This window comes from Temnothorax curvispinosus, unplaced genomic scaffold (genome assembly GCF_003070985.1).
Source record: "Temnothorax curvispinosus isolate PA1 unplaced genomic scaffold, ASM307098v1 QBEX01000525.1, whole genome shotgun sequence".
NCBI classification, from domain to species: domain Eukaryota; kingdom Metazoa; phylum Arthropoda; class Insecta; order Hymenoptera; family Formicidae; genus Temnothorax; species Temnothorax curvispinosus.
This window is the reverse complement of record NW_020210305.1, coordinates 657,071-673,260: the sequence shown is the minus strand read 5'-3', so window position 1 is coordinate 673,260 and position 16,190 is coordinate 657,071. Positions and strand designations below refer to the sequence as shown.

The following is a 16,190-nucleotide window of genomic DNA, read 5'->3' as shown; positions in this document are numbered from 1 at the left end:
AGGAACGCGACTCGAGAAATGGGATGAGGGGGGGAGATGCAGTGAGCGAGAAAGCGGAAAGCTCCGACGATGGGCGCGGGTCGTCGAGCTTTCTGCTTGTTCCTTACCCCTATGCTCGCTCCCGCCCACGCGTTCGGGATTCTCCCCCCCGTTTGAACGTCGCGGAAGCGAGGGGATTTCCCCGGCAAAGACGTGCATCGCTTTTTATTGTCGGATAGACTGTTTGAACAACAGCCAACGTGGCAATCCGAGTCCTGCTACGCATAGCGCTGTCTGCGCCTTCTCTCTTCTTGCCCCCTTTTCCCACTTTTCCTCCGTTTCCCTCTGCATTACAACGCCCGCGTCTTTAACTACGTGATCCGATCGGTCTTGTTCCTTTTACTGTCCCGTAATGCGCAATTTATATATGCGGTCGCTAGAGAAAATGGACCACGACTAATCGGGACTAAAATAATGCAAGAGCTATAGCAGCTGGCTGACGAATGTACAAAGTAATCCCATAAGTAATAAATGTTTAGCCGCTAAAATTTAGATGTAATATGTTTAATCCAAATTTATGTACGTTACTTTAGGTATATTACAAACACACTGACTTATTAATGGATTTAGTACGTCAATAATTTCTTATTTGGTTAATTTTCATAAGAAATATGTCAAAAATTACATTTGGGGCATTAATGAATTTAAAATGAAAGAATGAAAAAGCTCACAAAATTATTTATTATACATTTACTTTATTTATTTTATAATTTTAAAAGTATCTATAAAAGCTGAACACTATTTGTCGGATGATTTGTTAATTGGATATCACAATAACAAGCGGTTTTATTATGTGCTAAAACAATGCTTCATAAATGAGGAAACGAAGATCCGTAGGGAAGAATAAGACGTAGTACGTATGTGCATTTGCCAAGAATATTCCGATATCCAAGAGCTGATATCTGCTTCTGTATCCTGGCCAATAATCTATCTTCGAAAGTAACTTAACGGGAAATCGACGTCCAACGCGGAGAAGCCGAACAGAAGCAGGCTACGCAATGGATCGGAGTATTTCCAACGGCAGGAACAACATTTTCCTCAGGGATGGGGCAAAGTGAAGAAGTTTTCCTATCGTTCGCGTCCGATATTTGCATAGCGAGATCAATACCAAGTATTGCTAGATCGAGGGTATTGGAGAAATGGTAACTACTGCGTCAAGAAATAATACTCGTCACAGATCTAATTTATCATATTTAAGACTAATGCGATTTTTTCATCTTATGAGATAATGCGGTGATAATGAAATTATCGACAAAAGTGATATTTGACACAGATTAGGTATTTTTTTGAATTACTTTTAAATAATTAATATTTGTAGACAACTTTCAGCATAGCTAAAACATCTAGTTTAATTTTTATTTAATGAGAAATATAAAAATTTATTCCTATTATATCTACGTTAAATCTAAGATGATAATCCTGTAACGGAGGAATTTAATTAAATCACTATTATCAATCGAATTTAAATGTTTTACAATAAGTAACTTTAAAATACTTATATATTTCTTAAAAATAAATTATCTAACGTCGTATAGAAAATACGGCTGACTAGTCTTCACTCAGCGTTCCCGAATGTCATTCAGAGCAGATTTGAGAGAAAAGCGACTTTTGTCTTCTTCTAGGTAGCCCATTCATAGTCGTGGACGATGAAGCAATCGTTTCAAATCGGTCGTTAGCAAGAAAGTCGTTCGGAGGATCTTTCGACTCAAAAAGAAGAGAAAGATACCTCGAGAAAGTTTCTACCTATAATCGTCGTGCGGTCTTTAATCTAAAATCGCGTGAAATCTGAATCCTTCCATTCTATCTATTCACTTTAATCGAAAATTACAGATTTCAGAAAAAAAACATTTTTGAAGGCAATGATGTAATAGCAATTATTACATCGTATACGATTGATTTTGTTAAAAGTGTTATTAATTAATTTCGAGAACGCGTATCAGATATGTAAACGCGAGTTAAGTTAACTTAATTATTATTAATTTCTCAGCTCTAATCGCGGTGCAGCTTAAGTACACAATTATTGGTAAAGTACTATGTTTTGAAACAGCGTAGTATTACGTAAAACAGTACAAACAAGCAATTATACGCTAATAATTAGTCGGCTGTGTACGCAATAATACAAGTTTCTATGCATGTAAAGTTTCTTGTGCATGGAGCATATGTCGTAAACATACTTAATAACATAACCGCGTTAATTAACGGTAACGATTTGTCTTTCCGCTAATGTTTCCTAATATCTAATAATGATCCGATAAACATAGACCAATATACCTTTGTTTGCCATTACTAAACAGTTCGCTCATTTTAGTTGATTCAGTATCCCATTGCTTCTCGCAAATCAAGCTTATTCAGCGTTGGTACGGCCTTTAATTTGCGCAACAATGCTTTTCACGCGTTATGCGCCGCGCGGTCGGTTCGAACCACCGTTACACGTTCCGTTTGTGCGATATAGAGTTCCATTAAATATTATCGTGACATTAGGATTGCCAGTAAACTTCGGGCATATCTGCCGTAGGTAGAGGGAGTGGGAAAAGTTCACCGAGATGTCAAACAGTTTCTACCCGCGGATACCGACAGACCGTGAAACTTCGGGACGATGTGCCCGCTGTTGCTGAATGCGATACTTCTTGGCATTCCCGCCATGGCAGTCTCGCATATTTTATTAAAGAGTTCGTCCGAGGCCTCGGAAAGGTTAACGTGGATTACAGCAATAGAGCTTTTTTTCGAATACTCCTAATTCCCCGCGCCCAACTTTCCGCTCTCCTTTACGCTTCGCCTTCTTCAAGCGCTTCGTGCTCAGAAAGGTGCCAAGGATACCGAATCGATCACGATACCCTACTCGCAACGGCAGAACGGACCGTGTAAATTTCCACCTCCACATCGTCGACGTTTCTCATTAATCGCTGATCGATCTGCTTGCTGGGTGATTAACGTCTCGTACGGCGATAGGCGAAAGAGTAACGGCAGCGGTGTCAAGGGGAGATCGAGACCGGAAGAAGAGAATAATCAAACGGAAAGAGGAAGAAAGGGGAGAGAGACTGGTCAACAGACAATTGACGGATCCCTAAATGTGAAGGGCGAAGGGCATCCCTAAAAGTGAGGTTGAATGTTCTCCAAAAAGCGTGTGGCGATACGCTCGAAATAGACACGAGATACTATAGATGATACGGTTGCGAGCGAGATCGTAACTGTTAATTCATTGTAACGCCGTAACGGTAACAGCTATTCGTCTTCTATACGTCACGTAAGTATGCGCTAGCACTCGTTGAGGTATTGGGGCGTAAGGAGACACAAGGCATAATTTCCTCTCGCCCCACTCTCTTCACGATGAAGCACATAATGAATACGCGCACCATGGTTGCATAGCTGTGTCACGTGTCACGAGGGAAACTTTGAGCCCTCATCATCATGAAATAGCAGTCGCACACATTACACGATGTTGTTACACGGCATTTGAACGGCGATGACGATGAGAACGCATATCTCACGACTCGGGAAAAGAAGCCGGAAAGTTTATTACATGATAATACCGCTTTCAGCAACAAAAAGCGTAATCTGATATACGGCGCATTATCATTCAAGATGCAAAATTCGATAACTTATTACTGCAATCTCTTCGGCGAAAGTTCTATTAAGATATCCCCTAGTTTATGTTTCTTTCGTAAAAGTAGCTTGTAATGCGCATGCAACTAATCTTTTCCGTATTCTTATAAAACTTGCATATAAATGATTTCTAATGAGTATAAAAATATTTACTTGAAAGACATACATATTTGTATATATGTATTTTTTTATATTTGTATATTTGTATGTTTGTATATTTGTATATTTGTATATATGTATGTACATATATAATTTGATATTTCTAAATAATTTTGATGTTAGCCGATAAGAGAAAAATTACCAGAAAAAGATATTCGTAATTAGATTCTACTCATTTATAGTATATAAGCTAGACGTTAGACGAACAACGAAATGATTATCGTTATACTTGGTTGCATCGTATTCTGCTAATAAAAGAGTGAAAAAATCTACTCTTAAGAAGATAGATTTTCTTGCGAGAAAGCTGGAGTAATAGCTTAAATTTCGCGCCAGACTCTCGCTGTTACTTATCGAGAATCACGACATTATTTCCTTTTCAAGACGTACTACGTACGTTCCTCTAAGAAATAGATCTTTTCTTATTACACCACTATATGCAAACACAATTCAACACCGACACGACTGACACGAGTAATCACAAGTCCATAGATATCCGATAAGAAGCCGTGTTGATTTTCTGACTCTTCTCTATAAAGTTAAAGATTAAAAGTATGATGCGCACGACATATTTAGAGTCCGAGTTATGTTGTAACACTTGATTAAAAAAAAGATTAAAAACTTAACTTCTATGACAAGTTAATAACCGACCCTACGAAGATCCGACAAGCTTCGGAAACTTCAGACGATGATCCTCAAGAAGCTGAAAACCTGGAAGAGTGGACCTCTTCGACATCAATATTTTATATAATACACTGGACGTAAGACACTTCAAAATAGATTCTGTGTGATTATATTAAACAATAATTATAAATCTCTAATAAAAAATGAGTATCGTTAGTATATTTTTAAATAAAATCGAGAGACACTAAAAATAAGTGTAAAAATAAAAGAGATAAAAATTATTGTATATACTCTATATAGTAATCTAATAGGAAACAATTATCTCATCAACAAGTATCTCATAGGAAACAATTGTAGATATTTTATAAAGAATGATGAATCAAAGATTGTGTAGATTAGCCTCCTATCTCGCGTTATTTTAGAATGAAAATTATTTGTTAATAGAAATTCAATTATCCTCAAATAACTTAATAAAATAGATTTTTATCGCGGATATGTTTTGATCCTGAGTTCTTTACATGGCTATTGCAATGCCAATTGTAAGAGATATAGATATAGAAGGAAATCCTACGTGCATCGCAATAGTGTAATATATATGTATAAATTGCAGATAGATAAGTTAACAGTCCTCGCTTAATGTTAAAATCTCGCATTTCGTTTCTACTGAATATATCCGAAATTCGTATTACGAGAAAAGCTTGATTCACCACGTACAATGTTTGTGCGTTCCCTTTCGTGCTAAGAACAATGGCTCGGAGAGTAACCCACCAAAGAGTTTCCGTTTCCGTAGTCACTAAAGATTTAGCCTTCTTCGAGCTTAGTCGTGCATTTGTATGTATGCGTTGATGCGTGTTGATGTGTAATTTATAGGAAGGAAGTCATATATATTTTATTAATTAAGGTACAATGTTCGTCGAATATTATTACATAAAGTTGAAATTTTGGTTAATTAGGAATTTATTAAATTTGATAGCTATATATTAAAGACAAGAATCAATTTTTACATCAAAATAAGAATTATTCTCGATATAGTACATAATAAAATGATATAATTATTTAATTACTAGTACTGATTTCATACAAACTGCAAAATTTTTTATAAAAACTCGAACATCGGTCTTTTAAATAGAAAGCCATTTACTATGTATATTCCTTGTTTTTAATAATTTAAATATGTACATATATCTCTTGCAAAGAATTGAGCGTTGTAGCAATCTTGAAAAGAATTATAAAAACTCAACGTATTGTGAATCGATTCATCTCATCAATTTCAATTTTTTTCGTACAATATACGCGAAGGTCTTTACTCTTTGTAGGCCTTTAAAAGCGGTACAAGTATCGGTGCATGAAAACGCACTAGAACTGCAGAGACAGAATCGGTGTCGGCGGTTGCGGCCGTGTCGGCAATCTGGACGCGCGCAAAACAGCACTTGCAGCTGACGTTTTACACTTTGCGGTGGCTGATGCTAGCCAGATAGGTTTCTCGAATTGTCCTCCTTCCCGTGCGCAATCATCCTTGTCGCTTCAACCTGGCAAAGTTCGCACAACTCGTCCTCACAGGACTGATTTCAGAATTTTCATAAAAATTCAGATCTATCGCGAAAACAATCGCTTTTCTCACCTCCCGACCTCCGCTTAAAAGTATTCCACAATTGGAAACCAATATGTTCGCACTTGATGCTTTACATACTTTTTTTCTAAATAAAAGATGTACCAGTGTTGAATGGAAAGATGATTAAAAAATCTTTCTATTGTCAAAATAATTATTTTTTTGCGGATAATTAAGTGACTTCAATTATAAGAATAAAACATTTTTCTTTTAGCTGATACGGCTTCTATATTATTCAAATTTGTTGACTTTTCGAGAGACAAAACTGTTACGAAGTTGTTAAAAAATACTGTGCATGAGATGTCTCTTCTAGCATTTTCTTACAAATTTATGTAATGTATAAGAATATTTAGCACGGATATAGAAAACGTACTAAAATGAGACTAAAAATCAATTAAACGTATGGTTTTTATTAATAATAGACATTATGTAATGTCGATTACTACGTAATTTTGAAAACAATGTCCAAGGCAGAAATGGAGGTTCTATGCTGTACGAGGAACAGGAGCCGATTGGCGATTGGACGGGCAACCGCGTGGAAATTAATTAGCGAGCCAATTTAACTTTAACGACCGTTCGATTCCATAGAGTTTCCGGCGAGGTGTGTACATTGATAATAATTTCCCCGAATGCGCACCACTACCTTAACCATTGGAAAAGTTTTCAAAGTTAATTTTCTGATTGCGCCTGTTGATTTCACCGCGCTAAACAAGCTCATCAGAAGATATTTCTCATAATTCTCTGTAATGTTTGTTTCCTATATAATTCCGCTAAAATATTATACAAGCATACGATGTACTTCGGAAGTAACAAACAACCGTGAATACGCATCTATAAGCTTGCAATCGCAATAAAGAAATATTATTTGTCATATACGTAATGTATAATATAATTGAAAAGAGAGACTATAATTAAAAGAGAAAATATTACTGTATGAATAGTTATTGAACATTCGTATGTATGCATGCACACACGTTTTAAACGTAATTCCTTCAAAGCAAATACGATCTTTTGCAACAAGATTTTATTTCCGTAAGAGGATCCGAAACTTTCGATTACAGCTGGACGTATCTATGCGTCGTGACCCCTCATTCAATCGATCGCCTTGAAATTTTTATGACGTAACAAATCCGCTACTGCATGCGCAATTCAAAAGTTTCGAAATCGCACCATCGCGAATCATTTCGAAATAACTGATTCTACTGAATAAGGGCGCATTGTAAAATTCATTAGTGGTAAAATTTATAAAAATTTAATCATGAGCTTTGATATGAGAATTTACATCCGTATTTTTGTTATATATAAATTCTTTTACTAGACCTATTATATAAACTAATAATGATTAGATATCTCTACATTATTTATAATAAATCTAATAAAAAAATTTGAATATATGATTCGATATACGCGAGATATATATATTGTATTTTTATTTAATCACATAGTATATGTGTATTATCTTTATAAACATATTCAAGCTCGTGGCAGAATATATGATTTTCATAATAAATTGCCATCATTTTGATGGTTTATGAAAATGTATTAAACCACTATTGATGTTTACATATATACATTATAAACAACATAAACTGTGATGTGCATATAGTGAAGCAAAATCTCTTTCTCTCTTCCTCTTTCTCTAATTAACTACTTTAAGTTTATAAATTCATTTTTGAAAATAATTTAATGTATGTATATGTAAAAGATCAATGCCTATCTACAAATCTCTATATAGTGCGATCAGTTAAAAGGTATAAACTGTAATCCTATTATAAAATTGCTAAAAAAATACGCATAAGCTTACAAGCTGACTTAATACGGCATTAATAAACTGACCAAATATTTAATGTTGTATCACGCGTCGTCTGTAAGCTCAGCTTTGTTCAGGAATGAGCCGTTGTCCATCGGGATTTCATCGGATATTCAACGAGACGGACCGACGAGAAAAAAAGGACGCCGCACGTCGGCGCAACTGCGCTTCCTGACGATACGTTCGCGTCAACTCGCTAAGTTAAATTTTCAACGATGTTCAGAAGCGCCCAAGCACCGAACATCACATAAGAGATCGCCCGCTCAGACACGCGTCTCTATTTGCATAACAGAGGCGCGTTGCATAATGGAAATTGGCCCGCGTTGTATAACATTGCGTGCTTGCATCGTGTGCACACGCTGCCCACCGAGAAAGAGAAAGGAATTTCTCTTATTCGCGTGCTAGGGAATAATTAGCAGGCCTGCCCGTGACATGAAGTTTGAAGCTGTTGCTGACTGGATATGCACAGCTGCCTTACATTTTCCGCATTCCTTAGGCAGATTGGGGTCACTAAATAAGAAATTACCTAGCACGAATGCAGCCCGCGAGTTTTCCGATTACATGGAAGTAAATCTTTTTTAACAATACAACACGAATATTTCATTAATCTCTGCCTGGTTTTGTTGCGATAAAGCGATAACTATGAGAAGACCTTAATTAACTACTACTCTCTCGTAATTCAATACATGCATATATAAACATTTAAGCGTTATACTTCTATATTATTATCATCATTTTATTATTGATTTTAGCTCCAATTGTATTTTCCGTTGTTAATTCATCTGTAATTAATTGGTTTTGGCAGCAATGTTTTGTTTTCTTGACTAGGATTCTTGAACGGAATTCTTTCTTTCAGTTTTATCTGTGAGATATCTTTTATATATTTATAATATTAGCGTATTATTATCAAACTTTTGTAACAAATAAGTTATCTTTGTATCCGTTAAACACGAATTAGAAGAGAATTAAATTTATGGGAAATATTAAAAATTTTTTTAGTATAACTTCTTTTAGTCTTTTTTATAGTTTGATATAAATAGGATATTTTATGCTGTTTTCTTATCGACATGACGGTTCCTTACTTTCTCATTTGTTTCTATTTTTACCAGTAACCTCGGGTAATTACACGTTCATGTCGCTTCGTGAAGCGGAAAGTAGAAGATTGATTACAGATGCAATGCGGCTGATAATGAAAACGCATAAGCTCCAATCATTTACCATGTGTGTGTGTGTGTGTGTGTTTTGAAATTATTGGTACACGAAGATTCCAATTCTAAGTGTTGATCCATTATATGCACATGGAAACCGACAATCGACGATCGACAATGATACAGCATCTCGAGATAAGACGATTAGGGTTACACGCTTTAGCAGTTACAATTAATGATTGCTATGTAGCGCGTTTGACACACTAGAAACATTTAAATTGATCACGTTTGTATGTAATTCAATTTATAAGTAGTCAGTTATTCTTTTATCTACCTGAATGCAAACGTGCAGCATTTTAATAGATATCCTAATGGAAATTATGACATAAAATATCACGCTGCCATTTATATTTCCTTCCGTCCGGACACGGTTATCGGGAAATAATTGCATATCACGTAATCACTCTACGGTGTAGACTGCAAAACATTAAATTCGCGATTTATTTCACGTCCAATTTTGCTTCCATTTATTATGGCATTGCAAAATCATATATCACGCAAATATTACTTTAAAGCATACTATATTTAGTACAATATACGCTCATCGCTTAAATAATAATGCACGGCGGTAATGTATCCTGTTTTCAAATTGATATTATTCTAAAGAATTCAGTAATTAATAAATAGGTGTGTATGTTTCTATCAATTTCAATGTGTTGTTGCATCAACATTTGCATACAATCAAGATACTAAACACAAATATTATGCATAAAAGGTATCTCACAGATATAGATAAAACTGAAAGAATATTATTAAGCAATAAAATGAGGAAACTTTTGTTAGAAACAATTACAGATAGATTAAAAATAACAATTTGTATTAATTTCCGTACGTATAAAAGGCCTACCTTAATAAGGCCTACCTTATTTAAAAATAAATTATTTCAGTCAAGTAATAAATTATAATAAAAAGGGCGTGTAGGTATTACTATAGGTAAACTTTACTTTATCCTAAATAGAAAAAAACATATACATAAATCGATAAATCTTTTTCAAAACAAACATTTTATAGATAACTTAAAAAAAAGACTGTTTTGGGTTTTATTAAAATAAGGCCCGAACCGTAAAAAAACATTTCCAAAAACTTTAATACATAAAGGAATTTACAAAATAACGAAACATATCTATTACATGTAGAAAACTTTAAAAAACGAACAATAAAGGCAAGTACTAGATAAATTAAAACAAATAAAAAATGTAATAAAACTTACGAATATCTTTATCAGGAGTTTTTGTAAAACGCAAGTTGGGCCTTATTACACTCTGTGCCTTATTTACCTCAGGTACCTTATATAGCATATTTGATTTATTATTTACCATTTTATACATTGAGTTTACGTCGTTCCTGTGCTGTATGCTTTGAGAACCTTCCAGCATTACTATATATCTTGGCAATTCGTCGACCGCGTGTCACTAATTCTCTAGAGAATTTTCCCAAGAGAAATCGAAGCAATAATAAGAATCAGACATTAATCTTTCTCTTCCTCTCTTCTCCCCCCCCCCTCTCTCTCTCTTTCTCTCGCTCTTTTTAAACCTTAATTTTTACTCTTCTAAGTCACCGGATATAATGAGATGAAATCACGATTGTTATACGTCTGATTGAAATTCTGGATTTACTACTGACATATCAGTAGAAAGAGATTTTATGATAACTATTCGCTTAATTTCATGCTACTTATATTTCTTCGTAAAATTACAGATATATTGTTTGTATTTCGTTTTTAAGAAGATAAGAATATTACCTATTTTATTCACACATTAGTATCTGCATATATAGATTGTTGCTGGAGCAATCATTAATATACAACTTAACGATTTATATAATCAAATAATTACTATTATAAAACCCTATAATATATTGTAGTATATATAATGATATTAGGATAATTATTATTTACTCTAATGATCAATTAATAATTTTCCAAATTTTATAATTCTCTAGAAAAATAAGAAAAATTTTAGAAGTCAATAATAACATAATAATTAATTATTGGCGGAACTTGTAATATTTTAATTTTATTGGTATCCGACATATTATTAGAAATTTATTATTTCTTACCATTTACGAGAATAAAAAATTCTAGATTTTTATTCACTTTAGCGAATGACAGAATTAATGTAAACCAACCAACATATGGTTCGTGCATCTTAAATTCACTGCTTCGTACCGTCTGGTACCTGTGTACAGTATATACACAATATTGATCCAGGCTATTCACGATTTACTTGTTCTTTTCATTCGCGTTGTTCTTGTTACCATCTTTAAAAATGTAAAATGGCCAATAGTCATGCCCTTCCAATCTTTCATTCGATAAATCATCGATTTACCTTTATTCCTACCATCTTTCCATGTCATTTTATAGCGACTTTCATTATTGGCGCTCGGTACCTCTAACAATACCAATTAGCACTTCCATAAATTTGAGGCTTTTTCCGTTTTCCTGCGGATAATACTTCTATGTCACGCCACCATGTGCACTCCACAAATTTTCATTTAACCATGTACGCGGTTTTATCGTTATTTAAGTCCTTGTTTTTGTATGCTAGGAAATTTACTAAAGTACCCGAGTTTTCGATAGTTCCACTTGTGTGACTTTTAATTTATCTTTTGCATAGTTTTTTTTACGTGAACGTTGTTTTTCACACGTATGGATAAATTTGTTTTAAGGTATTTTTTATCGAGGGTTTATATATCCTCAAATATATCCACAAATAAAAAATATCTGTCAATAACATAAACTCGATCGTAATCTTTTCAGTTATATTAAATACGTAATTATGACGTAATGTGTGATACGTAAATATACATCTTTTAATGCATCTTAAATGCAAAGATACTTTTTTCTTCCATTAATTTTATAATATACACGCGTGCTAGTGTAAAGTTTAATTATGTTGGCCAAGAACAATGATAACTGCGAAAAAACTGTATACACTCTAATATCTTCTACAATATTACGAAACTAGAGCAACACAATAAAAAGTATTAAAAAATACTGAAATGGTGGCATGACTTTATGAAGAAAGTTTCGCAAAATGGCATGTCGAGTTAAGTCAGATTTATGGTATAACCATAATGGATAGTATATACGAAGAGCTTGCATTTGGATATTGTGGTTCTCTTATGCATTTCACCGAGTGGACTTCTCACGTTATTTTTTCCACATATCGCACAACACACTTCAATTTTCGTTGATGTTAAGTAGTGTTTGCTGAGATGTAACATAATTTTATAAATACGTTTGAGATCAGAATACCTTTATTAACGTTTGAGATCCTTTCCTTTAACTGTTAAATGATCTTAACAGTTTTTTTAATAAGACGATTTAGACACAAAACATTTCTACGATAATTATTGCCTTAGGCGCGTAACTAATAAATTGTCTTTATATACTGCGACAAAAAATGCGGTGAGCACTTACCTTCGGATGAATGCACCAATGTGACGAAGATCCATACGGTCCATGGAACGAAGACAGCGGTGATTATTGTCATATTTATTAGTCTCGTGAATTTTCCTTTAATTCTCGTTTAATTTTCGTCACGTACACGCACTGGTACAAAACCTACGCGAGCCGGAGTCTAGATGCAGACTGACTTGTCCTACGGAGTCCAGCAGGAGCAACACGACACGCATGCGTCCTGGCTTCCACGTGCCTGTCTCTTTCGTATCTTTACTAGTCACAGGGACAATTGTGATTTCCCGGACATCCTCATTCTATCTCATTGCGTAGGAGGATTGAAGGTACCTTCAAACGTGTTGTGCGAATGTATTATATTATTTCGTTTATCGTCTCTCGTATGTCATTCTCTAGCGTCGAGTTTAGAGATTGTACGCGGTCTTACACAGTGCACTTAGTGTGCGCGATTCATTTATCCAGCACTGTTTCGAGCCTTTTACAATGCAAGAGGATTTACGTCACTGCACACGTGTTCATATTATAAAATGCAGACATTTCACGTTCAAACCGATGATAAAAATTGAATATAGCAGAAGAGACATTTGTACCAAAGAAATATCTCTAACAATTGATGAAACTTACATGCACAAGTTTTCCACGTAGTTGCCTCTTTCGTATTTTTACTAGTCACAGAGGGACAATTGTAATTTGCCGGATATCTACGTTCTATCTCATTGAGCAGGAAATCCAAAGATACATTCGGTATCAAACGGATCGTATATATGAGACGTTATTTCTTTTATAGTCTCTCTTATACATCTTGTACGTCTTTTTTATTTAAGATCAGTTTACGGTTTGTAAAAAGTAAGGAAAAAAACTCAATTGAATTAAAAGCGATAATAAACAAGAATTTGAATTAAGAAATGATTATAGATGAACTCTTATTGATGGATGTACAATAAATTAAATGTTGTAAATTTAAGGACCAAAAATAAAAGTAGGAGAGACTAAGGCTGGTTGTTACGGAAATAAAATGATATAGCTATAAAAAGTAGGTTCATGAAACCGTTTAAGAAACGCTAACAATTGTAAAATGTATGATTATTTAGCTTTAAAATGCGTTTATCGCTATCTAGCATTTCTTAGACGGTTTCATGAACCTACATTTTATATCTGTATCATTTTACCCCTGTAACAAGCAGTTCCAGTCTCCTCTATATTAACAATAAGTACATCAGTGAGTAAATCCATATTTCTTTTTAAAAGATCAAAGAGCTTCTTAGAAAGCCTAGGGGAGAAAATTTTAAATACGCTTTTTCTTTAAACTTTTTAAATAAGATGTTTTTGCTTTTATATCTCTTTTCTAATTATTGCCCTATTCATATTCTAAAAAGAAGTATATATACTATATAAAAATATTTATTTGATTAAAAAATTGGATATATTATTTAATAATTTTTTGTTGTCATTTGCTTGTACATTTGCTCTACTTATTGTATCTATTATTTTACAACTGCTGTTTTCTCGATCTGACATCCGCTCGCTTTTAACAAATAGAGCATAAACAATATATGTAAAAACTTTTCAAGATTGTTTATTTAGACTTGGTAGAAACGAATTTAATAATAGTAATTATCGAATTTAATAGTCGAGTTTAATAATGAAACTTTTGATTGTATGTATATCATATATCGTTAGCCGAATCTGTTGCAAAGGATAAAATAAAAAAGCAAATTTCTGCGATTCCTTCAAAATCCCGTTGCTCTTGCTCTGCACGCTTACCGGAAAAGAGTGCATTAGGCACGCTCATTGTTTCTGAAATTAATACCGAAAACCGCAGCTTTGCCTTCACAAACGGCGCCGCAGCGCGTACACGCTTTGATAACGCTAGATGCAGGGGAATAGGGAAACGGAATGGAAATAATTCGCCAAGCTGTTGAGGCAGCCTATGGGATTAGTGTAAGCCGTTAGAGGTACGTCCTCGCCTCTCGAGCATGTATGCAGTAACATTTCTTCTCTTAGAGTATTGAGGATAAAGAAGAAAGGCAGAGAGAGGCAAGAGTAAAGCGGTAGGGATGATCGAGAAGAAAGAGAAGGCGGGCAAAGGCAAAAGGGGAGAGATAAAAGGAAGGATGCGAGAACGACGCCGGAAGTGAGCAAACATATTCCGCCGAACGGGCGTCGTTAGCGCGTGATTCCAGCATTCGACTTTTCGCGTTTGATATGAATTTTTCTTCTTTACAGGGGTGGCATTAGAGCGCGCGTTTTTCGTTCAGCGGATGTCCGACTGCGAGTCGTGCACGACGGTGGCCAACGAGGCGGAGTCGCCGTTCGAAACGGGTAAGTCAAACGAGAAAACTTCGCGGATTAAGCGCAATCAAGTACCGATAATTCCCTTGTGAATCGTGTCTCCTGTCCCTTCTTTTTCTCCCCTTTTCTCCCTTTTTCTCCATTGCTTTCTCTATCCGAGCGTAGAATAGAAGGGGGACGGATGGGTTAGAGAGGACCTTCGCGTGTCCCAGCTCGAAGGAAAACCGAATTGTTCGGATTGGATGCCTCCGTGTTCGCGGCAATGCTATCTCTTTCCTCCGACATCGACCCCCGCGAAAGCCCCCGCGGGGCGTTATCTACCGAATTAATCGGGAAGTTTCTCGCCTTTAACTGTATAACATTAATTTTAATATCAATTCGACGACTCGTGGTTTATTCTCTTGATGGTATTCGCGGTTCTCGTGTGCTCACCGATGCGAATTAAGGCAGCGCGACGTCTCGCATAAGTCAGAGAATTAGCTAAAAATCGTCGTTTGCTCGCTACCTGAGAAATCTTTCAAAAAGTAAAAGCAGAAAGTAATTTGTTAAATTAAAAAATTGCATCAGTTTTTTTATTTAATTATTAATATAATTCTTTTTTTATAGCGTTTTTTAAGAAAAATATCAAAACATTCTTTAATTTTTAATTAAAAATTTAAACTGTAAGACAAATGCTTTACGCTTTAAGATTTTTTATAGAAATTACGCGTCTCTAATTGTATTTTTAAGATCAAAAAGTAATTTCACGCAATATCATCCTGGTTATTAAATCAGTCTATTATCAAACCTTTTATGCATATGTATAAACGGTTATAACTTTTATATTAACTTAAACTTAAGTTGTTACAAAAAGCTCTAAGAAAAATGCAATGATATTTGTATTTTTTGCTTAAAGTTTCAAATATTTAGAAAATAATGTTAATCATATTATCAAAAATTTGTGTGAAGAGATAAGAGAGAGAGAAAGAGAACGTTAAATATGCGACTAAATACATACCATCTTGTGCAAATAAACTCACCGAGTATTATAGCGTTAGCTCAACGCGTCGCGCAACCACCATCAATCGTCATTATTTTCCAGATATGGCATTTATGGTTGAAAATCCTGAAAAATAACGTACGTGTCATTCTAGATACACACCATGTATCCTGTATCTCACTCTCAGTATATTGGTGTCAGTAAAATCGATCGCAATGCAAAAACCAGCCATACCAAACACACTTTAACTTATATAAATTATAATTTATATATCTGCATATAGCGGACAATTAGAATTTAATATTAGACTGTACAATCAACACAAATTACTTAAAGAATGTTTGCATTGGTAATTTTGGTTAATTAAATTAAGTTATACTATTGTGTACATATGAATGGTATCTCACTGCGTCATGCGAATGCAATGTCTAATACATATATGCACATATATA

The 16,190-nt window shown here is 34.6% G+C and overlaps 1 protein-coding gene across 2 annotated transcripts in view; it reads right to left on the bottom strand.

The window, feature by feature from the left end:
* LOC112455208 (neurotrimin) overlaps nt 1–12,814 on the bottom strand; it is a 175,304-nt gene extending 162,490 nt beyond the window's left edge. Inside the window, exon 1 of one of the 2 annotated variants that reach the window (XM_025017013.1) lies at nt 12,471–12,814. In XM_025017013.1, the coding sequence (XP_024872781.1) occupies nt 12,471–12,543 (73 nt within the window). In that variant the 5' untranslated portion in view covers nt 12,544–12,814. The remainder of the gene's footprint in view (nt 1–12,470) is intronic. The other variant, XM_025017030.1, reaches the window with a different exon arrangement.
* Nucleotides 12,815–16,190: the final 3,376 nt, after the last annotated feature.